At 38.1% G+C, this 21,366-nt stretch overlaps 2 protein-coding genes across 4 annotated transcripts; one reads left to right on the top strand and one right to left on the bottom strand.

The window, feature by feature from the left end:
* The first annotated feature begins 740 nt into the window (after positions 1-740).
* Positions 741-16,054, top strand: LOC124276609 (transmembrane protein 248-like). 3 transcript variants are annotated; one of them, XR_006898586.1, is made up of 9 exons: positions 742-897; positions 4,550-4,732; positions 5,800-5,972; positions 6,791-6,906; positions 7,546-7,696; positions 9,105-9,273; positions 11,551-11,691; positions 15,039-15,724; positions 15,797-16,054. XR_006898586.1 is itself a non-coding variant. In XM_046712255.1 (8 exons), exons 2-8 carry the CDS (start codon positions 4,577-4,579, stop codon positions 15,054-15,056), a joined length of 924 nt encoding a protein of 307 aa, XP_046568211.1. In that variant the 5' UTR covers positions 741-897; positions 4,553-4,576; the 3' UTR covers positions 15,057-16,054. The 3 variants fall into 3 exon arrangements, 2 of the variants coding, with proteins under 2 accessions (XP_046568211.1, XP_046568210.1); XM_046712255.1 differs by having other exon boundaries at positions 741-897; positions 4,553-4,732; positions 15,039-16,054; XM_046712254.1 differs by having other exon boundaries at positions 15,039-16,054.
* Positions 10,069-11,512, bottom strand: LOC124276610. Its single transcript, XM_046712256.1, has 2 exons — positions 11,156-11,512; positions 10,069-10,623 (listed from the first exon to the last, which is right to left on the bottom strand). Exons 1-2 carry the CDS (start codon positions 11,323-11,325, stop codon positions 10,452-10,454), a joined length of 342 nt encoding a protein of 113 aa, XP_046568212.1. The 5' UTR covers positions 11,326-11,512; the 3' UTR covers positions 10,069-10,451.
* Positions 16,055-21,366: the final 5,312 nt, after the last annotated feature.

Consider the following 21,366-nt stretch of genomic DNA (forward strand, 5'->3'; position numbering starts at 1 on the left):
TGGCCTAACGACGTTACGTTGAAAACACAATACGTTAAGCACTTTAATGTCAATTAATTTTCTGAGTATATATCGACTGAATCTCATATCAACTGTGACATATTATCATTTATGATTTCATCAAATCAATTTTTATTGAAGGATTTACTCATTTTGTTTGTTCATATAGAATCACTGAAAGTGCGTTTGTTTTAAGTCTTGTTGAAAGATTCACATAAAATATATTCCCCATAGGAAACATTAACACAGCTAGTGTATTAATATATTAAAGCCCATAACAATATTTCTCATCCTAGCTGTTAACATAGTTAATAAACCCTATTTCAAATTTCCATAAGCTTTGGTCCAGTTGCATTGGATTTAATTAAACAAAAAGTGAAAAATAAAAAAGGAAACAAAACCTGGGGTTCGCCCGATCTAAAGCATAAAATACATAAATACATTATGAACGACTGAACGTCTTCAGGAAAGAATCGTTGTCGAACGGAGGAATCTGGACATTTTGTGTAAACAGACTCTATGCTCGTGTTGTAAAATTGTTTTATAAGAAAGTACATGCGTTAGTTCATTTTACACGAATTTATGTTAGAGGTTAGACATTTGCTGTCTACCATCCATGGCCGGTAACCTTCGAGTGATCCACCAGAAGGGTTTGTTCAAATAACACTGAATCGCAATCTGATTTCACCTCATTCGTCTAAGGTATTCAAATGTGGTTGTAAACTGGAACAGTCGCGTGGGAAACCGTATGTTGACGATATGTGTCAAAATGGCGTCTGTCACCTGTCGGAGTTCTTAGCTATGTGAACCGTGTAAAGTATTTGACGTTGTCCTTTGATTATTCGTGGATGATGAGTGCACACCCAAATACTTAGAAATATAAACCAAGCATTAAAGGTACGTATTATTTATTTCTAGGAAGAAATCATGGCCGTGGTATGCATCAATTTCCAGATATGTTTTGATGTTGGAACAAGTGATCCGAGTTTGTCCACGTTTCATCGCTAGGTTGATTACTGGTGTGTCCCAATCACTGATAGTGTCACAGTCCCAAGTCGACATTACCTGTTTACTACACAAAGGCAAACAGTCAGCATACAGGTGAAAACCGCAAGAAGCTGTTAAACAAACACAGTAGTTCACGCCTTTGAAATAAACCGTCATACGTTTCACCTTAGTGGCACCTGCTGAATTTGATCTCGGTAGCAAATGAAGCTGGCACTGAACCTAATGAACAATAAGCTGTTTCCTACGTCACTTTTGTCTAGTTAGCGTACTTGAATTTTGTTTTATAAAAAAGGCAAATTATTTAATAACTATCAAAAAAATTAATTTAAAACTTGAGAATCACATTTAAATATAATACACCAGAGTATATTTCAAACGTGAGGTTTCAACTCCTAAACATCTTCTAAACCCCATTTCTTTTTATCTGGAGTTGAAGACAATGATTACTAATGGCAATTTTGTCCTGTATATTCTTAGCAGCCTTTGAACATTAGCTTGGAATACAGTAGTTAAGCCAGCTAAACGTCGTGTTCCTACCAAAGTATACCTTGGTAGGAACACAACGTTTAGCTGGCTGAACTAGGAATACAGAAAGTCATGATGAATGTGCATTCCACTTTGCCATTGACCAGACAAAATAGACTGATGTTCCAGTATTCCAGAATTGTGTTTAATTGTTGGTTTCACATTAATTTTAGACTTGCTGTGCGCATGCCCAGAGCGTAAAAATATCCACTTAAAGGTCACATGCAACCAAAAATCAAACATAATTAAAACACAATTATCACTTCTTCATGACATATAATATGCATTGCTGATTATGAAAAAACATATAAACAAAATTATAAGCGTATAATCGCAAATCAAAAGTGCAATATTTTGTACTTGGGTTTACCTCCCTCAAAACGAAGCAGCCAGGATACCGAACCCAGTCAGAGCGGGTGGGTGTGCACTCAAGTGTAACGGCTGGTTCATTAGCAGATGCTGCCTTCACGGGTCATTGTGTGTGTATATATAGAAAGTTGGGTTTTGTAAATACATGCTCATTTTTTGTGTATAACATTTTGCAATCAACAGACATCATAACATGTCATGTGTTCAAGTATCACACCTGCCTGTCTGTGTAATTACATAATGTGACAGAGACCTAACTCGGGCCATAAATCAATGCGCTTTTGTTTATGGTGTATAGCCTGATTGGTGTTAAGTTCAAATTGCATGTGGTCAGTGATCGCAGTTGTGTATTGAATATTGTCATTAGCAGACAGGCAGGCAGACAGACACACTGGTGTCAATAAAACAAGACATTGAGTTTTGTCTGTGACAGCTTACATATCTATATCACAGTTAGAAATCGTGGTCAACTCTAAATAATGCTTTTGGCATCGAACTGAGAAAGTGACTCGTAAGAAGAACGTGTGGTGAAATAGACAAATGAAATTATATAAACAGTTTATTTACTGTCATAACATACAAAAGCTCGCTACTGTGAGATATCATCAAAACATTAGGAAACTAGCTCACACCAAAGCCTTCACAGAGTATTCACCAGACAGCCCGCCTCCAAGTTGCGCCAAACCTATTTCACTGGCGCGACGCATATGAGCGCAGCCAGCTGTTGAAACTCGTATTCCCCAGAAAAGTCTGGGGAAAATTAGTGAAACGCTTTGAACTCCGATTTCGCCAGCTTTTTTCATCATCGCTATTTTCAACTTTATAAGTTGAATTTGCACTTTTGACGCTTTGTTTCGTAAGTCCATACCGAAAGGTATCAGAATCTGCAAAGTTGTGTTTTACGCTGCATGTGACCTTTAAATAAAAGTCGAAAATTAATGTGAAACCAACGAATTGGGAGTCGTACTGAGACTGCATCTACATACATACATGGCTACCATGACAACTTGTTAATATATAGGCCACTGGAAGTTGTAATTTGAGTGAAAAGAGGGAGCTGAATTGCAAGATATTAGATTGGGATACATTCTGGTAGCCAACTTTGTTTAATGCAAATGTTCAAAATGGCGAGACCTATGGACACTGATTTTATTCCTGGTTCTGCTGTATTTTGTGTGTAGATTTGTCAGCACCATACCCATGCTTGTGGGTTTCTACGACACCAAGCTGAAGTGCTGTGATATTATTGGGTAAGAGTTCCGCCAGTAACCCCGCTTGAAATGTATTCTATTTATTATGATTATTTGTCATGTTTATAGGGCTTCGGGTTTAGGTTTAGGCAGGGATTGGGAAAGGCAGGGGTCCATGGGCCATTTTGCTCATTAGAATAAAAAATGGCCCATTAAAATTTTTAAGTTTACTATTGATACAAGGGTTTTGGTCCATTCTAAATTCAGAAAATGGCTAATAATCCTGAAAATGGCCCATTGTTAAAGTGCTCTTTCCCAATCCCAGTTTAGGGTTTAGATTTTGCATTATGTAAGTTTTAAAGTTAGGGTTAGGGTTAAGGCCTTAGGGTAGGCTTTCTATGAAAACCATTTTTTCTTTGGCATAGAATGATACGGGTGGAAATCTTTCCATTTATTGTTGCATTGGCTAGGCATCAAAGAGCCTGATCATGTCATGGATACTTGTTTGACATAATTGGCTCCACAATCTACATTATCTTACCTTCATGTAAAATACTTGAATTTCATTGGTCAATAACGCTTTAACCCCAGGAGGGTGTCAACTGGAAAACATATTAGGATTATATTACCGGCTCGGGTAACACTGCTACAAAGAGGTGTACATCAGACCGTATTACCCTCAAGAAAAGCATACAACTTATATTGTTAACGAATCAAAACTGAAACTAGGCAACATCCTTACCAAAATACCATCTTTGGACAATTGGTCAGTTGTGGAGATCTGATTCATTCCAGTCAATGATATGAACTCTAATTCATTTCTTTCTGGGAGATTTTCTGATTGTCAATCAAAGTGTATTGAATATATGGTTGGCCAAAAAGACTGATGATCATAATTATCATCAGTGAGAAGAAATATTAAAGATTATCAATATGAAAATTGTGTTATTGCTAACATCATATATATACTATTCTGACTGAGTAAAGTTTTGATATACCAAATCAGACTAGTTATTTTCTATAACCAAAAACTGAAAGCAGCTGTTTTTGTTAATTTTGTAAATTCCACACAATAATCCATGCATTAACGTGGCACCACTCACCAGCGGTTTGAAATAAGCGACATTTTTTAAAAAGCTTTACGTATGTTTGATCAAAGTGACTTCTCCAGTATATATAAAAAATGTATCAAAGTAAGTATAGTTTACGCTAACAATCTAGATGATCTATCATATTTCTTAAATCAATTATTAGGCATCCCTTGGCCCCCAAGAGTGAGTGAGTGAGTGAGTGAGTGAGTTTAGTTTTATGCCGCACTCAGCAATATTCCAGCTATATGGCGGCGGTCTGTAAATAATCGAGTCTGTACCAGACAGTCCAGTGATCAACACACTCTAGAACGTCGGACCAAGAATGACCAGATGACACCTCACTCATAAGGGTTTTTTTTATTTCAGTAGTCTAGTGAATCCTATCAGGTCGTAATGGCGTACTCAGTGTGTGAAAACCTCCGTGGATTTGCCTACAGTCGTCCTCCACTGGTCATCTTCATGATATGTCTAGCTACGTTCGCCATCGCCCTTGTCACATTTGCCTATGTTGTCAAAATGAGAGACATGCCCAATCCAGATATTCCAGAGGTGAGTATTGATGAGAAAACTCTTGTGTTTGTACTTGTTGCTGAAAGCTGGGCCCTTCAGCTTGATCTGGCACACCTGTTATAAACATATGGTCATTTTCAGAGAGGGTGAAAATATCTTGCAAGAGCACACGTTGAGTGTTTGTTGTAAGTGTTATGACACCTGCAATTTATCCAGTTAATTGTGTTTCCATTCTGTCATGATAACTGTAAAGATACTGTTTGAAATTCAGGGTCCCTATCCACAAAGTGTTCGTAATGTTACGACATGTTGTAACTCTGTAGTTTGTCATAGGCTTACGAATGTCATAGTGCTATGAATGGTTTGTGCATTGGGACCCAGCCTTCTAAATTACCAATGGAAGTCAAGGAATTCTTCGTCATTTTGATGTGACAAATTTTAGATTTATGGATCCCTCAAGGATAGATGTTATATCTTATGTTACCATGGCAACTGAAGGTAATACTCCTCTTACCCCAACACCCTGTGGGATTCCTTGTAAGAACAGACCCCCAGCAACCTGTGCTGGTTATACGAGGCAACCTATTGAATTGGGTGGTCAGGCTTGGTGATTTGGTTGAATGGAGATCATTGTATCCTCTTTCCTCTTTGTATCAATCACTAGACTCCTTGGTAAATGATCAATTATTTACAGGCTGCTGGCATGTAGCTGGAATATTACTGAGTTCAGTGATAAGCATCAATAAACACCAACTGAGTGTTACCCCTACCAAACACATTCAGTCCTTTAACTTTATATCTCAGGTATTGATCTGTGTGAAGAGGTCTCTTAGAAAAATGGCAGAAATTAAAGGACCTCCAAATTACGTACCATGCATAAATAAAGGAAGTGTAATTTATTCAAAATAAAGCTAGCCATTTGTCACTTGGGGGCAGTGGGGTAGCCTAGGGGTTATAGCGTTTACTGATTATGCTGAAGACCTGGGTTCGATTCCTCACATGGGTACAATGTATGAAGCCATTCGGTGATGGAATATTGCTAAAAAAACCTCACTCCCTTTTGTCACTTGGAATATCATCGTTAAGACACTTTGCCTTTATTTCAGGATTGGAATACCTTCCTGGAGAGTTTTGCTGATGTGGATTTTTGTGTGTTGAGCAACTCCAGTGATTATGCATCAGACGCTACCACAGCTGGCACCACAAGACACAACCGTAACACGATGGATGGCCAGCATGAAGTCACAACGACTGCTACGTTACCACCAGATGGTGTTGTGTATGTATTGTTGAAATGGACATCATGTAGTCAGCCATCTCATTGAGGAAACTTGACTCATTGGTTACATAATAGGCATCCATGTGGTGTTGTTCGGATGGAAAGGGGAGATAACTCTTTTTTTAAAATTAAATATCTATGATCATGATGTACATCTATATAGATTGAATGTGTTCAATATTTGCAAATTGAGATCATGAATCTAACAATACCTGCTCCCATATGGCAAAATTAGAATGTCTAGCTTGAAGACCTATTTAGCTAAGGGAAAGCTCTAACTGTAATATGGCTAATTAATGTGGCTTTTGTCATAATGGTAATGAACCTACAGATGGCAGTTCTAGTTGTCTCTTGGCCGTATACATACTTGGTAATGATTTCAGCTAATCATTGTTTAATCATTTATATTGCAATGGAGGGTACCATGTAATATTATACAGATGAAAGTTTGAAACTGATACTTGCTTGATAACATGCTTTTTGTTGACTATGAAAAAAACTGAACTTCAGAGGTTCAAATCCAAAATACTTGAATATCAATTTTGACCCCATGTTTTCAGTGGCTGTCTTCATTTACATTGGGAGTTATGATATAATAATAAAGATGAAGCTTATAACTCATAATGTAAATGAAGACAGCCACTGAAAACATGGGGTCAGAATTGATATTCAAGTATTTTGGATTTGAACCTCTGAAGTTCAGTTCTGAAGATTATTATTATGATATAATAATAAAGATGAAGCTTATAATAGGTAATGATGACTCCATCTCCCTGTGAGCCACTAGGCATTGAGACTATTGTGTGTCTATTCCACAGCAACGTATCACTGTCGATGATGGTGGAGATGCAGCCTACCCAGGACTTTGTCAACATCCCCCACAATGTGACATACCTGTCCACAACACTGATGGGGGACCAGCTCGGTCTGTATGGTAGGTGCATCCTTGTGTGTAAACCCATGGGGAGTGAGCAGCCTATACTGGTTGTAAGAGGCCACCAGATAAGTGTCAGCATGACACTCACTCAGAAACAAACGAATGAACCAGCATTCGAAATTAACGTCAGTCCTTAGGCCCAAAGCCAACTGAAAACCACTCGGACCCACTGATTTGTTTCCTTATGGCCTTGTTTGTTTGGAATTACTTATATTGTAGCTACAATATAAGGCCTACACATTCTCATCAGGACCCGGGGTGGTGGGGTAGCCTAATGGTTACAGCGTTGGCTCGTCACACCCGAAGACCCAGGTTGGAATCCCCACATGGGCACAATGTGTGAAGCCCATTACTGGTGTCCCTGCCGTGATGTTGCTGGAATATTGCTAAAAGCGGCGTAAAACTAAACAACATTTTATAGCTCTGGGTCCTTGGGGCCTGCAGCTTTTCAGGGTTAAGGGCAAACACTGGAACGAACGAATGAATGAACAACTTTTCACCACTCCTGCATTATACAGCTCTCTGTTGAAAAATAATGTCTGTCGATTTTAATAAAAACCTCTGCTTTCTGTGTCTTGTTTCTCTCATTTACCATCATATATTATTTGATGTGATTTTGTGGCTGGTTTGTTTCAGGTGAAGCAGCCGACCTTGAGATGAATGTGACCTTCGTGTTGCCGTTCCAGTGGAACACGTCACGGTGCAACCGGCGAGGGATCTGTGAGCCGGTCAACATCTACACCTGCATCAGCTTCCAGGCACCAGTGTCATTCTTCCCCCACACAAAGTTAGTCCTCAATATGTCTGGGGGTTTCACCTGTTTTATGTCAGTATAACTTAATTGTAATGTTTTGTGTGTGTCACAGTACAGTTATACATGTAAATCGATGTGCAGTGGGCCGTGTTTAGAGATACAATACCGTATCACCATATTGTTCCACTACATATAGCTTATTGGTGAAAGTGTCCACTCAGCACAACAGAGACTAGGGATGCCATGATACATCGATGCATCGATACTTTTTCAAACACAATGCAATTATCGATACATTCAAAACTGTATCGATATAAGTTTTAACAGTATCGGTTTAGATATGTTTATGTATCGTTTACATTTTGCAATTGTATCATGTTTTTGATGTTGTGAGAATGATTATTTTCCATGCACAAAGATGGGAAATTAGAACTTTTTAAACTCTGAGAATAAAAAATGTTGATCTTTTCATGGACAATTATTAAATATGAAATATTAATGTTCAAAATGTAACTAAATGTACGCAGTAATGCTGCAAAAATAGGTATCGTGAAGCGTATTGAATCGTGACATGGGTATCGTGATATGTATCGATTCATGAAACTTATGTATATCGTGACATCCCTAACAGAGACCATGGTTGAATTGCCCACAATGTGATGGCCTCCGCTCAGTTGTCAATGGGATATTGCTTAAACGGAAAGGTTGTTCATTCAGAATAAATAACCCAGGTGATTCTTAATAATATACTAGCTGCTTCTGTCCTACATGCTCTACCACACATTTAATGATATACAGAGTTGTGCCCCTTTGATATTTCAGGAGAGTATGCTCCTGGGTTCAAACCCCAAACCTGATTATAATGTTTCTTTGTTAACCTTGATGTTTACAGTACACATGGATTTCACCAATGTGTTAAATATCTAATATCTGCACCACTTTTGATTCGGGATCAAGTGACAGATTTGATATAACTGATGTACATCATGTGTGATTGAGATGCTTTTGTTTACCCAGAAAAGGACTCCAACATCTTCTGTTCCCATCAGCTTAAAGGCACAAAGTCACATATGTCCAAAAATATTTTGGCTTATGTTATATATATTGGAGAATATGCACTCATTTCAGCTTCCTATTGATGCAATAAAAGACTAATTATCCCTTACAACCTGAAATCGATAATTGAAACTTTGAGGTGAACAGCTTTCAGAGAACACTTGCCATATATGGAACATAAACAACTGCTCCATACATCGAAAACTGTCGCACACGGTGTTGTCAGTGATAGTCGAACTGGTTTCAGTCACAAGTTGTGCGTAGGATGTTCATAAAGGGACAAGGGACATAACTCTATGGGATTTGCTTGAATTAATGTTCAGCTGGTATGGGGGACGAGAGTTGCATTTATTCATTCGAACTTTAATGTATGTTTTATTTGCAGGAAGCCTGACATGTGCCATGGCAACTCGGAGTCTGGGATTGAGTACCATGTGAAGATGGTTGGTCTGAAGGGAACTCGCAGGCACCCCAAGGTGTTGTGGTGCAACAGTCAGCCAGTGCTGCATGTCCGCTACAAGCTGGACCCCAGCCTCACCGTAATGTTGTCATTGGTAGGTGAACATTGATAGGCTAGTAAATCATCACTGTGACTTGTTTCAGTGGTTATCCTCACGTCACTGTTATTCCACTGAAATGACATCTATCCAGGGCTAGTTCATATAGTTAAAGGGGTGGTGGGGTAGCCTAGTGGTTAAAGCGTTGGCTCGTCACTCTGAAGACCCCGGGTTCAAATCCCCATATGGGTACATTGCGTAAAGCCCATTTCTGGTGTCCCCCGCCGTGATGTTACTGGAATACTTCTAAAAGTAGTGTAAAACCAAACTCAGTCAGTCAGTCAGTCATGTAGTTAAAGCACATTTGGGGCGAACATGCACATGCCCACACAAACAAACAGGCACGCACCTACACACACACATTTCGATTTGGAACTACATGGAGTTCTTGTTTCAGTGGTAACACTCACTTCACTGTTATTCCACCGAACTGACATCTATCCAGGGCTATGTCATATAATTAAGGCACATTTTGCGTAAACCTTTGACTGTTGATCTAATGTTATTCATCTGAGATTCTTGTCTTAGTGTTCCCCCTAGGATTCAGAAAGGGCAGGGTAACTTAAAAAAAAGGGCACTTCATAATCTAAAAGGGCACTTTGGTGAGGATTATTGAAAAAATAACAATAACAAAATGTATATGAAGTCAAATGCTCTTATAATTTTATTTCTAAAGTTCATTTATTACTCTTCTCATTTTGTATTTTAAGATCAAAATTTGAAAAAAAGCATTTCAAGACATTAATCTGTTGTCACATTTGTTTACAATTTCACAAAACACGCAAACAACAATTTACAGTCTTCTTTTCTTTCTTGCCAAGTATCTGTTCACAACCTTCTTCAAGTCAATGTCTGAAACTGACGATGCATTCAGGCTAATCATGAGAAGTCTGTTGCAAGTTTGAACACTGAGTCTGTTTCTATGATCTGTCACAATCAGTTTCACTTTTGAGAACACTCATTCAACTTCAGAAGTGGACAATCACAGTTGCATGAATGGACAGTAATTGAACAATGTTTGGATTCAAGTTTCAAAGTTGAGGCTTGAGTCTTCAAAATGGTGGAGGGTGAACTGGTGTCAAGCTCCTTTACTTGACTCCACTCAATCTGTGTTTGGTTGACAGTAAGTCCATTTCTGCCCTTAGTGTTCCACTTAGAACATAATGAACAAAACATCATTCCCTTCTTTTTGTCATCTTCTGAGTACCTCGACCAGGGACAGTTTTGTTGCCACTTTGTGTCAAATGCAGTCTTGTGACCACCATCTTTCTTCTTTGTTGGATTAACTGACTGTCTCGTGCCCTTGAGTTTTCATAGGAAACTACCTCTGACTCGTCTAAGTCTGGTCTGAAAAAAGATATATACAAAGTTAATATACCATATTCAAAATATTCTTACATATTAAATTTGCAATCATAATTATTAAAACAAAAATATCACACAATAATACACCTGAACGTAAGTATCTACTGTGGAGAGCTTCGATAAGGGTGTGGCTTCCCATTGTTTGAAATCGTAAAATAGTTTTACTCCTTCAAGACTTACTTTTTTTATGAAATCGACACTAAACACTAAAAACAAGGCTACCATGTGAAGCTGTTATGCAAGCTGTATTAACTATTTCATTTCCCAGGACAAACAACAAAATAATTCAAGATCAATTTCAAATTGCCGATGGATTCAAAATGGCGGACATTTTCGAGTTTCAGATTTTCACCTAAACAGCACAGTCACATGAATGTCGGTCCCCCAAACGTACCGAAATACATCACATGTAGTTCACACATCGTTGTCTTTAATAAATGAAGGTTTAATTTGAAAGGCGTGAAATGGAAAGGGAAATCAACGGCCTAAAAATCACGAACTTAGAGGCACATACCTGTTAGTGTTAGGAGCGAAGAAATCTACTAGTTGGCGACTCTTCCTTTCTTCAACCTTCACTGCTTCTTCTCTTTTCCTTTTGATTCTTTCTTGGTAGGCATTGTGATTTGTAAAGCGAACTAAACACATTTGACTTCGCCATGGTTTAAATGCCAATTTCCTAATCATTATCAAAACAATTTTGCGTCTCCCCTTGAAAGGGAGAGAACTCCGTCCTTAATAAAATCCGGAAAATACACACAGGTTGTTGTGAAATCAATCACAGCTGGAATAAAAAGTGGGATTGAGGCGAAAAGGGCAGGGTGCAAAAATCAAAGGGCAGGGCGCAGCGCCCTCCTAAATGTGCCTAGGGGGAACACTATGTCTAAATCTGTTGTCTTCCTTGTTCATCAGCATGACCGATCTGTCATCAACCTCCACTTGATGCACACAAGTTACTTCCTGTTTGTGATGGTTATCACACTGTTCTGCTACGCCATCATCAAAGGGAGGCCACCCAAGACCAAGATCGTTCAACAGATTCATGTTGAAAAGGTATGCTTGGATTTGTTTACTAATACAATGAGACCAGAATATAAGTGCATTTCTAAAAAAAATCAAGTCATTTGCAAATCCTAACAATTCGAAAATTGTTGAGCTGACATGTGTTTATGTCAGTTGAGCTATGTTCTGGCATGTGTCATCTGTTGTCGACATATGGTTATCTTTTACATATTTGATAGCTACAAGGCTTATTAAGCTGAACGTTTGTATAAATGTTCCCCCAGTTATGGTGTCTCTAAAAGTGCTCATTAACTTCTGATCCAATGTTAGACATGGTAACATTTATATCTTCTTAAGGCAGGTAAGCTTCAGATCTTTAGGTTTTGTCTGTTACCAAATAACAACTAAATAGCTTTGTCACAAAAGAAAGATGATGTTGAGTCCTATCTTTATCATGTTGGTTCCAGTGTTTGGTATAAGAGACTAATGTGAGAATTGGGTGGTTTGTGAGTTGGCTCATTACAAGCGCAAGCCACATCAAAGGATTGTTGCCTGGCTTTGACTTGGAATGCTTACAGACCACTGCAATATAGCTGAGATATTGCAAACTGCAGTGATAAACAAAGAATTTATTCACTCCTTATCAAGGAGCAGTAGGATACATGAGTGGTTGATGTATTCCCTCTTCAGAATGAAGACATAGGTCGGCTCCTCAAACTGGTAGAACATCTGGAGCCCATTTTTGCGTCCCCTGCCTTGATCTTGCTGGAGTGTTGCTTAAAGCAGAGTGAAACCATACTCTCACTCCCTTTATACCCTTAAACAGCCCTGTCATTGTGTGATATGTCCTTTAACAGAGCTGTCATTGTGTGATATGTCCTTTAACAGAGCTGTCATTGTGTGATATGTCCTTTAACAGCCCTGTCATTGTGTGATATGTCCTTTAACAACCCTGTCATTGTGTGATATGTCCTTTAACAGCCCTGTCATTGTGTGATATGTCCTTTAACAGCCCCTTTCATTGTGTGATTGTGTGATATGTCCTTTAACAACCCTGTCATTGTGTGATATGTCCTTTAACAGCCCTGTCATTGTGTGATATGTCCTTTAACAGAGCTGTCATTGTGTGATATGTCCTTTAACAGCCCTGTCATTGTGTGATATGTCCTTTAACAGAGCTGTCATTGTGTGATATGTCCTTTAACAGCCCTGTCATTGTGTGATATGTCCTTTAACAGAGCTGTCATTGTGTGATATGTCCTTTAACAGCCCTGTCATTGTGTGATATGTCCTTTAACAGAGCTGTCATTGTGTGATATGTCCTTTAACAGAGCTGTCATTGTGTGATATGTCCTTTAACAGCTGTCATTGTGTCATATGTCCTTTAACAGAGCTGTCATTGTATATGTCCTTTAACAGAGCTGTCATTGTGTGATTTGTCCTTTAACAGAGCTGTCATTGCGTGATATGTCCTTTAACAGCTGTCATTGTGTGATATGTCCTTTAACAGAGCTGTCATTGCGTGATATGTCCTTTAACAGAGCTGTCATTGTGTGATATGTCCTTTAACAGCCCTGTCATTGTGTGATATGTCCTTTAACAGAGCTGTCATTGTGTGATGATATGTCCTTTAACAGAGCTGTCATTGTGTGATATGTCCTTTAACAGCCCTGTTCATTTAACAGAGCTGTGATATGTCCTTTAACAGAGCTGTCATTGTGTGTGATATGTCCTTTAACAGAGCTGTCATTGTGTGATATGTCCTTTAACAGAGCTGTCATTGTGTGATATGTCCTTTAACAGAGCTGTCATTGTGTGATATGTCCTTTAACAGAGCTGTCATTGTGATATGTCCTTTAACAGCTGTCATTTAACAGCCCTGTCATTGTGATATGTCCTTTAACAGAGCTGTCATTGTGTGATATGTCCTTTAACAGCCTGTCATTGTGTGATGATGTCCTTTAACAGAGCTGTCATTGTGTGATATGTCCTTTAACAGAGCTGTCATTGTGTGATATGTCCTTTAACAGAGCTGTCAACAGGCTTGTGTTGATGATGTCCTTTAACAGGCTACCCTGTCATTGTGTCCTTTAACAGCCCTGTCATTGTGTGATATGTCCTTTAACAGAGCTGTCATTGTGTGATATGTCCTTTTAACAGAGCTGTCATTGTGTGATATGTCCTTTAACAGAGCTGTCCATTGTGTGATATGTCCTTTAACAGAGCTGTCATTGTGTGATATGTCCTTTAACAGGGAGCTGTCATTGTGTGATATGTCCTTTAACAGAGCTGTCATTGTGTTATGTCCTTTAACAGCCCTGTCATTGTGTGATATGTCCTTTAACAGCTGTCATTGTGTGATATGTCCTTTAAGAGCTGTCATTGTGTGATAACAGGCTGTCCTTTAACTGTCATTGTGTCATTGTTAACAGAGCTGTCATTGTATATGTCCTTTAACAGCCCTGTCATTGTGTGATATGTCCTTTAACAGCCCTGTCATTTGATATGTCCTTTAACAGCCAATCATTGTCATTGTCCTTTAACAGAGCTGTGATATGTCCTAATCCTTTAACAGAGCTGTCATTGTGTGATATGTCCTTTAACAGAGCTGTCATTGTGTGATATGTCCTTTAACAGAGCTGTCATTGTGTGATATGTCCTTTAACAGCCCTGTCATTGTGTGATATGTCCTTTAACAGAGCTGTCATTGTGTGATATGTCCTTTAACAGAGCTGTCATTGTGTGATATGTCCTTTAACAGAGCTGTCATTGTGTGATATGTCCTTTAACAGAGCTGTCATTGTGTGATATGTCCTTTAACAGAGCTGTCATTGTGTGATATGTCCTTTAACAGAGCTGCCATTGTGTGATATGTCCTTTTTAACAGAGCTGCCATTGTGTGATATGTCCTTTAACAGAGCTGTCATTGTGTGATATGTCCTTTAACAGAGCTGTCATTGTGTGATATGTCCTTTAACAGAGCTGTCATTGTGTGATATGTCCTTTAACAGAGCTGTCATTGTGTGATATGTCCTTTAACAGCCCTGTCATTGTGTGATATGTCCTTTAACAGCCCTGTCATTGTGTGATATGTCCTTTAACAGAGCTGTCATTGTGTGATATGTCCTTTAACAGAGCTGTCATTGTGTGATATGTCCTTTAACAGAGCTGTCATTGTGTGATATGTCCTTTAACAGAGCTGTCATTGTGTGATATGTCCTTTAACAGAGCTGTCATTGTGTGATATGTCCTTTAACAGAGCTGTCGTCATGTATTCTTGTGAAATTAACTGCAATCAAGCATATGTAATTGCAAACTATGAGCCTGTGATATTATGTCTTTTCTGATGGTGTGTTTAGGAATGGTCATCAAATAATTATGTTTTTGTTCTTCCTCAGATTCCAAACAAAGCATAGGTGGCATCTTGTGGAAGAGGAAGTAGTTAATGAAGAGAGTAGGGTGTTCACATCAATCAGGAAGAAGAGTGGTTTCAAATTATCCTGCAACAAGTTCTTTTAACATGCGGACCAGGTGTGAACATAGTGGAGAGGTCTACATTCAAAAACAAAACCTACACACGGGAGCTTAATCTTGGCTTGATTCCATTTGATAAAATCTATTCCATAATCCTTGCATATGCAAGGTTGCTATGACCACAACCTAAATGACTTCTTGGTTTCACATTTGTAGAAAGTGAGAGAAAAGTGAAAGAAGATGGATGGTATAGATTTCTTCTCTCTCTCAAAAGTACCTCAACATATGTTGGAATACAACCCTGCAAAGCTTTCATCTTGATTACTTCAGTTGTAATTATAGAATTATTTGTGTTTCAAAAACACGAAGCAGTCTTGATGAGCAAAGACAGAAACATTTCCATCACTTCTGTGTCAGATTTGGATCAAAACAAGAAGTGGTGAAGGAGGAGTTGTTCCGGATGTCGACTGGATGCTTCACAAGATATGGGGGCTGTTTAAATTCAGTGTTTGATATTTAGTTAAACATGTTTATACATCCTTTGTTGTTAGTATGTCTTGGGATTGCAGTGAGGGCACCTACTTTGAGTCAATTGGTCCATCTTGCAAGGGTACCTGTTTTTAGGCCATTTGTTCATCTTTCAAGAGCACCTGATTTAAGGGCATTGGTACATCTTGCACAGGCACCTGTTTTGAGGCCATTGATGCAGGTTTTTGGGGTACATGTCATTGGTTCTTCTTGCAAACTTATGAAAAACCAAGAGAAGCTGACAAGATTTTCTTTGCAATACATATGAAAAATCAGAAACTTTAAATTTGTTTGTACCATACAGCGAATGTTTCTGATTGGATTTTTGTTTTTGTTTCTTTTGTACAGAATATTTTGCTTTTTGAAGTCCTTTGCTTAAAAAACAGCCGGCATGGTACCAACTATAGAAAACTGTATGTATATGTTGAAAATGTGATGGTTAATTTAACTTTGTTTCCTCATGGGAACATTTCCCTGACAACATATTGAGGCCTTGCAGAAATGAGTTTTGAGCATTGTCGCAATGTTTCAAGTGATTGGTAATTGTGATCACATTGTTGTCATGAATTATGTTTTGAATGGGTGTAAATAATTCATAACTGCCACATCATGCACGAGTTGGCTGCAGTTGTCATCGAGCCGTTGAAGAATTGGTGCCACTATGCCAGTGTTTGGGGGATATATTCTTCTTCTTTTTGTGACTACCAAACCAACCATGTAGGATACGAATGTGTATTTAATATTGCCATGTTCTTAGTTTTTGGATTTGGGGCTGTGGGGTAGCCTAATGGTTAAAGCGTTGGCTCGTCACGCCGAAGACCCAGGTTCGAATCCCCACATGGGCACAATGTGTGAAGCCCATTTCTGGTGTCCCCCGCCGTGATGTTGCTGGAATATTGCTAAAAGCGGCGTAAAACCAAACTCAGTCAGTCAGTAGTTTTTGGATTTGGAGTCATGACTTCATCATGTGATGAACTTTGTGTTTTGAAGTTAAGCCAAGGCTTTTTCACTGAATGGTCTGTTTTTAATGGTTGAATCAACAGATCATTGCATGGATGTCCAAGGGGTTAGTGCTGTCTGGCATGTGGAAGAAGGTCCGTATCCCAAATGTTAGAACGTTTGAACGTGGTATTACACATTCATGCCCTGATGTGATATGGACAGTATGGTGTACAGATGTACACAAACAGATGGGGCCTCTGGGACAGGCAGTTTGTACAGAGGGTGTATAACCATGATATTACATGTATATATGTGTTTACAGTTGCTATTTATTACCGTCGATTGTAATATACAACAGTCATGTCATGTAAGCTGTGCGGATGCTATAGGGGGTTAGGTTAAGAGGGTGTTATGATGTATTAATGCATATGAATGCGTGAAAATCATGAGTAGCTTGAGAATATATGTGATTATTGTTCATGAACTATTTGTTCTGTAAGAAGTTCAAACCAATCTCATTAAATTCAAATCTTAGTGCTCCCTACATTATACAAAGATCTGAGGATGTCCAGTTATAGGTCACATCAGAATGCGCCTTTTGTGAATTTTGTCAGTGTAAGTCACTCGGAAAAAATCTTTCAAGTTAGTTTTGAACTGGCAACTTTCATTCCAGACTATATTTTAAAAATATTAGAAAAGGTTCTTAATTCAAAATCTGAAAACTCAGTAAAAAAAGTCTGTAAAGTTCAGTTGTGTCTTAAACTTTTCATGGTTGCATGAATAGAAAACCCATTCCAGCTGTCACTTTCCTGATCTTATCTTGCAAGCAACATTCTGAAGTGAATGGATGCGTCCTTGAATCTTTGTTAAGCACTTAATAAGCAGTAGTAATACTAAGCTGTGATTTTGATGAGCCTCACATTCAAATTAAACCCATATTCCTGGTTTCAAAGGCAGTCATGAACCTGTATCACTCATTACATGTCTGTTTGAAACCAGTGACTGAAATATTAAAGTTCTGATACCCAGGCGGAACTCTTGTGAACTGGGATAAAGAAGATGAATTTGCCTCAGAAGAAAGCCTCTCAGATTCTTACTATATGTGAAGAGAGTTTCAAGTTTCAAAAAATAGCTCGTTAACTTCGCCTATCTTCGGCAAATTCCGTGATTTTGCAACTTACAAATAATTAATTCCCGTATTGTTTTCGTAATATTCCTCATATCTTTTATAGTTACTAATATTTGGCTACGAATCGATCCATCTTTCACTAGAATATTTTAAATTGTAAACTATTTTGCGACAATCGTCACGACATGCGGCAGAAGTAAGCACGTTTTCGCGAGGCAGGCCGCAGAACTCGCGCTCCACTATCGCTAACGTTTATCCGCCTTTCATATATAACAGGTCATGAATGATTCTCCGAACATAACAACAACATATTGCAGGGTTATGTATTGTTTGTGATAGTGCTAGCACTCAGAAGTCATCAAGTTCATGTCCAAACATTCAGTCATATTTTGTTGCGAGACAGAATTAGAACGGATGCTAATTAATCATATTTATCAATATCAATACATACCACAAGATTATTTGTTTAGTTTGTGCCCATTTTCAGCTGGGTAGTCTGGTCCAATCTAAGTTTATGGTTTGTTAAACTTGTACGATGGTTTGTTTATGCTTAAACCCTGTTTGTGGTTTCCAGTGCCTTGATAGTACTGAAATGTTGCTTAAAAACAGCATAAAACGCAAAATGTCGAGTGATAGTGAAAATGATGGGTCAGGAATCAGATACAAGAGGATGCGAGTACATGTAGGAGTGGAAATAACTTTAAAATTGCTAGTGTACTCCGGTACAGTGGCACATTTAAAATCACTTGCCCTGATAAGTTTTCCACTATACCGGCCGTTTTCTTGTTGATTTTTTAAATAAACAACATAATTAACGTTGGAAAGTCAACTGGACACCGGTACAGTGTGATATACAAATTTGCTTGCCCAACAGAAAAAAAACGACTCAGACGTCGGGCAATGGGTTATTTCCACCTCTGACATGTGTCTAATGTGTGAAGTCCATGCTTAGAAATTGCTTGACTATTGCTGATACCGACATAAGACAACTCGTGGCACATGGGCTAACATATCCCAGTTATGCAAAGCTTGAGGTCATATCAGTGCATGTTAAACAACTTAGCTCTTTGAAACAAAAAACCCAATGATAACACCACGTGCTGTCCTGGCTTCACTATAGGTGCTTTAAAAATGGACACAGGAATTCCTTATGAAACCCCAACAATACTATATATTTGTTTCCAGAGATAGAGCGATAGTGAACAAACTTCAATGAAACTGAAACATTTTTTAATAGTTATGAGTTTGTTATATACCCCTTCAACACTGCTGGTTTTTCAATATCTGTGATATTAGGCAATATGGGCTGTAATATGAATCTATACAGGGCTGTTTAAGATTACTCACTCATTGGACAAAAAGTTTGGTCAGTGGTGATTATTGGAACCAGCTGCTTCATACAGAATATGATCATGATAGTAATTTCTAATTACTATCATGATGGGTAGTATGCCAAGTGGTTTATTGGTGGACATATATTTGGTTGCCAGGATCTACTGATATGAGATGTAATCCCAGATTTCTCAGATTATGATCCTTATTTGGTTAGCACCATATCCATACTCATGAGTCTTGCAAAAATGGAAAACCGGTATCAATTTGGATATATTCCACACACAATGATAAAGAGTAGTGATACGACCAAATAACTTCCTCTTTAACTGCGGTTGTTATAGTTGTATTGCTGATATTTTGTACAGATTTTGTTCTTAATTGTTTACTTATCAGTGATGATAGGTGTATGTTTTGTGTAAGCACAGGATGTAAATATGCATCTGCATGTCATATTTTTTATGATATTCATATCATTTTGAATTGTTTGTCTATTGTTAATTGCAATGAATGTTTGTGTTTAGTTTAGTTTGCTGAAATCAGTTACAGCATATTAAATGTTTTCTTTCTGTTTTGAATTCAAAAGCAATTGCATGAAAATCAGATCTTCGTGTTTCCTAATGTTAAGTGCAGCGAAACTTAATTTATGAAAATGAATTCCACAGTTGTATCTATTTTGATCGTTCATATATGTATATATGACGTAAACGTTATTTACTTTTGATTAAAAAAGTCTGTTTCTTTAAATATTGTTTCTGGTGTCCCCCGCCGTGATGTTACTGGAATATTGCTAAAAGCGGCGTAAAACTAAACTGAGTCAGTCAGTCTTTAAATATTGCAATGTTTGATGTGTGCTTTTTTTTTAATTTTGGAAGTCTAGTATTGCAGTAGAGAACACTTAAAAGGCAGTCACATCCTTTTTCAAAGTCAAAAGTGAAACAGCATTTTTCACATTTATTCAGTATCATTAGATTCTGTTCTGTGATCGCTATATGGCTGTAATATTGCCGATGCGATGTAAAATTTTAACTCACTCACTCACTGTTCTGTGATTTTGGGCCAGAATCATTGGATTTCCTGAATAATCAATTTTATCTGTATATTTGTCTGTATATTCATTTGTTCATATACCAATTTCTTTTTTCATCCTTGTCATATTTCAACTTGAAACATTTGCACCCCGTTAAATTACATTTGTCAAGTTAGTGCAGTTAGTGATAGGAATGGGACGATTCACCGATGCATCGATACATCGCGATACATTTAAGTTTGATACAGCTATCGTATCGTCGACTGGTGTATCGATACAAAACGATACACAAACCCTTTTTTCAAAACAGTTTTATCTTAAACATGTTAAAGTACTTATTTAGAGAAAAATACCCAAATATGATAGAGTTACTTGCTTGTTTATTACAATAGTGGTATTGTTATACACAAATACCTTTACATAAATCATTTTAAATCATTAATACTGTTCCATTCTTTCAAGGTGTATGTATTGTGATATGTATTGTATCGCAGGTAAAATATCGTGATACAGGATCGTATCGTGACATAGTGTATCGTCCCAGCCCTAGTTAGTGAACTGCAGTTACGCATCTTTGTGACTTACATATGGGAAATCCTTGAATCAGCTGAGGCTTTGTTTTGGTCTTATAAACAAATGAAGGCGAAATTGTATGGGTAGTAATAGTAATGAAATACAGAGGGTTGGAACACAATATATGGGGCGATGGGGTAGCCTAGTGGTTAAAGCGTTGGCTCGTCACACCGAAGACCCGGGTTCGAATCCCCACATGGGTACATTGTGCGAAGCCCATTTCTGGTGTCCCCTGCCGTGATGTTGCTGGAATATTGCTAAAAGCGGCGTAAAACCAAACTCAGTCAGTCAGTCAGTGGAACACAATATGTATGTGGAACAGTAGAGCAATATGGATGTTTGGCAGTTGGTGTATTCATCTGTGCATTTAGTCATATATCTGTGGGGTTTACCAGAATGTGAAATATAGACGTTTGAAGTGAGCTTATTCAAATCAGATCTTTTACTTTAATATGTACCTCTCTGCATGATTCCATAGGACACCTTTCCATCAGGTGAACTTTGAGGCTTTATAATTGACAGAGCAGGCAGAGCAGTTATTACAGTCATTGAAAATGAAAATAAAGTGAGCAGTTCCAAGTGTAATTGTCCAAGGTGGTTGAGAATTGAAGACAAATTGTTTTGGAAAACAAGCATGTGATTGGTTTAGAAACCCATGTATTGTTCAGTAGACTGAGTGACCAGTGGTCAAGGTACACCTGCAATGACCACCTACATC

The sequence above is a fragment of the Haliotis rubra genome, unplaced genomic scaffold (assembly GCF_003918875.1).
Source record: "Haliotis rubra isolate DU_JTF1 unplaced genomic scaffold, ASM391887v1 Scf210, whole genome shotgun sequence".
Classification (NCBI taxonomy): domain Eukaryota; kingdom Metazoa; phylum Mollusca; class Gastropoda; order Lepetellida; family Haliotidae; genus Haliotis; species Haliotis rubra.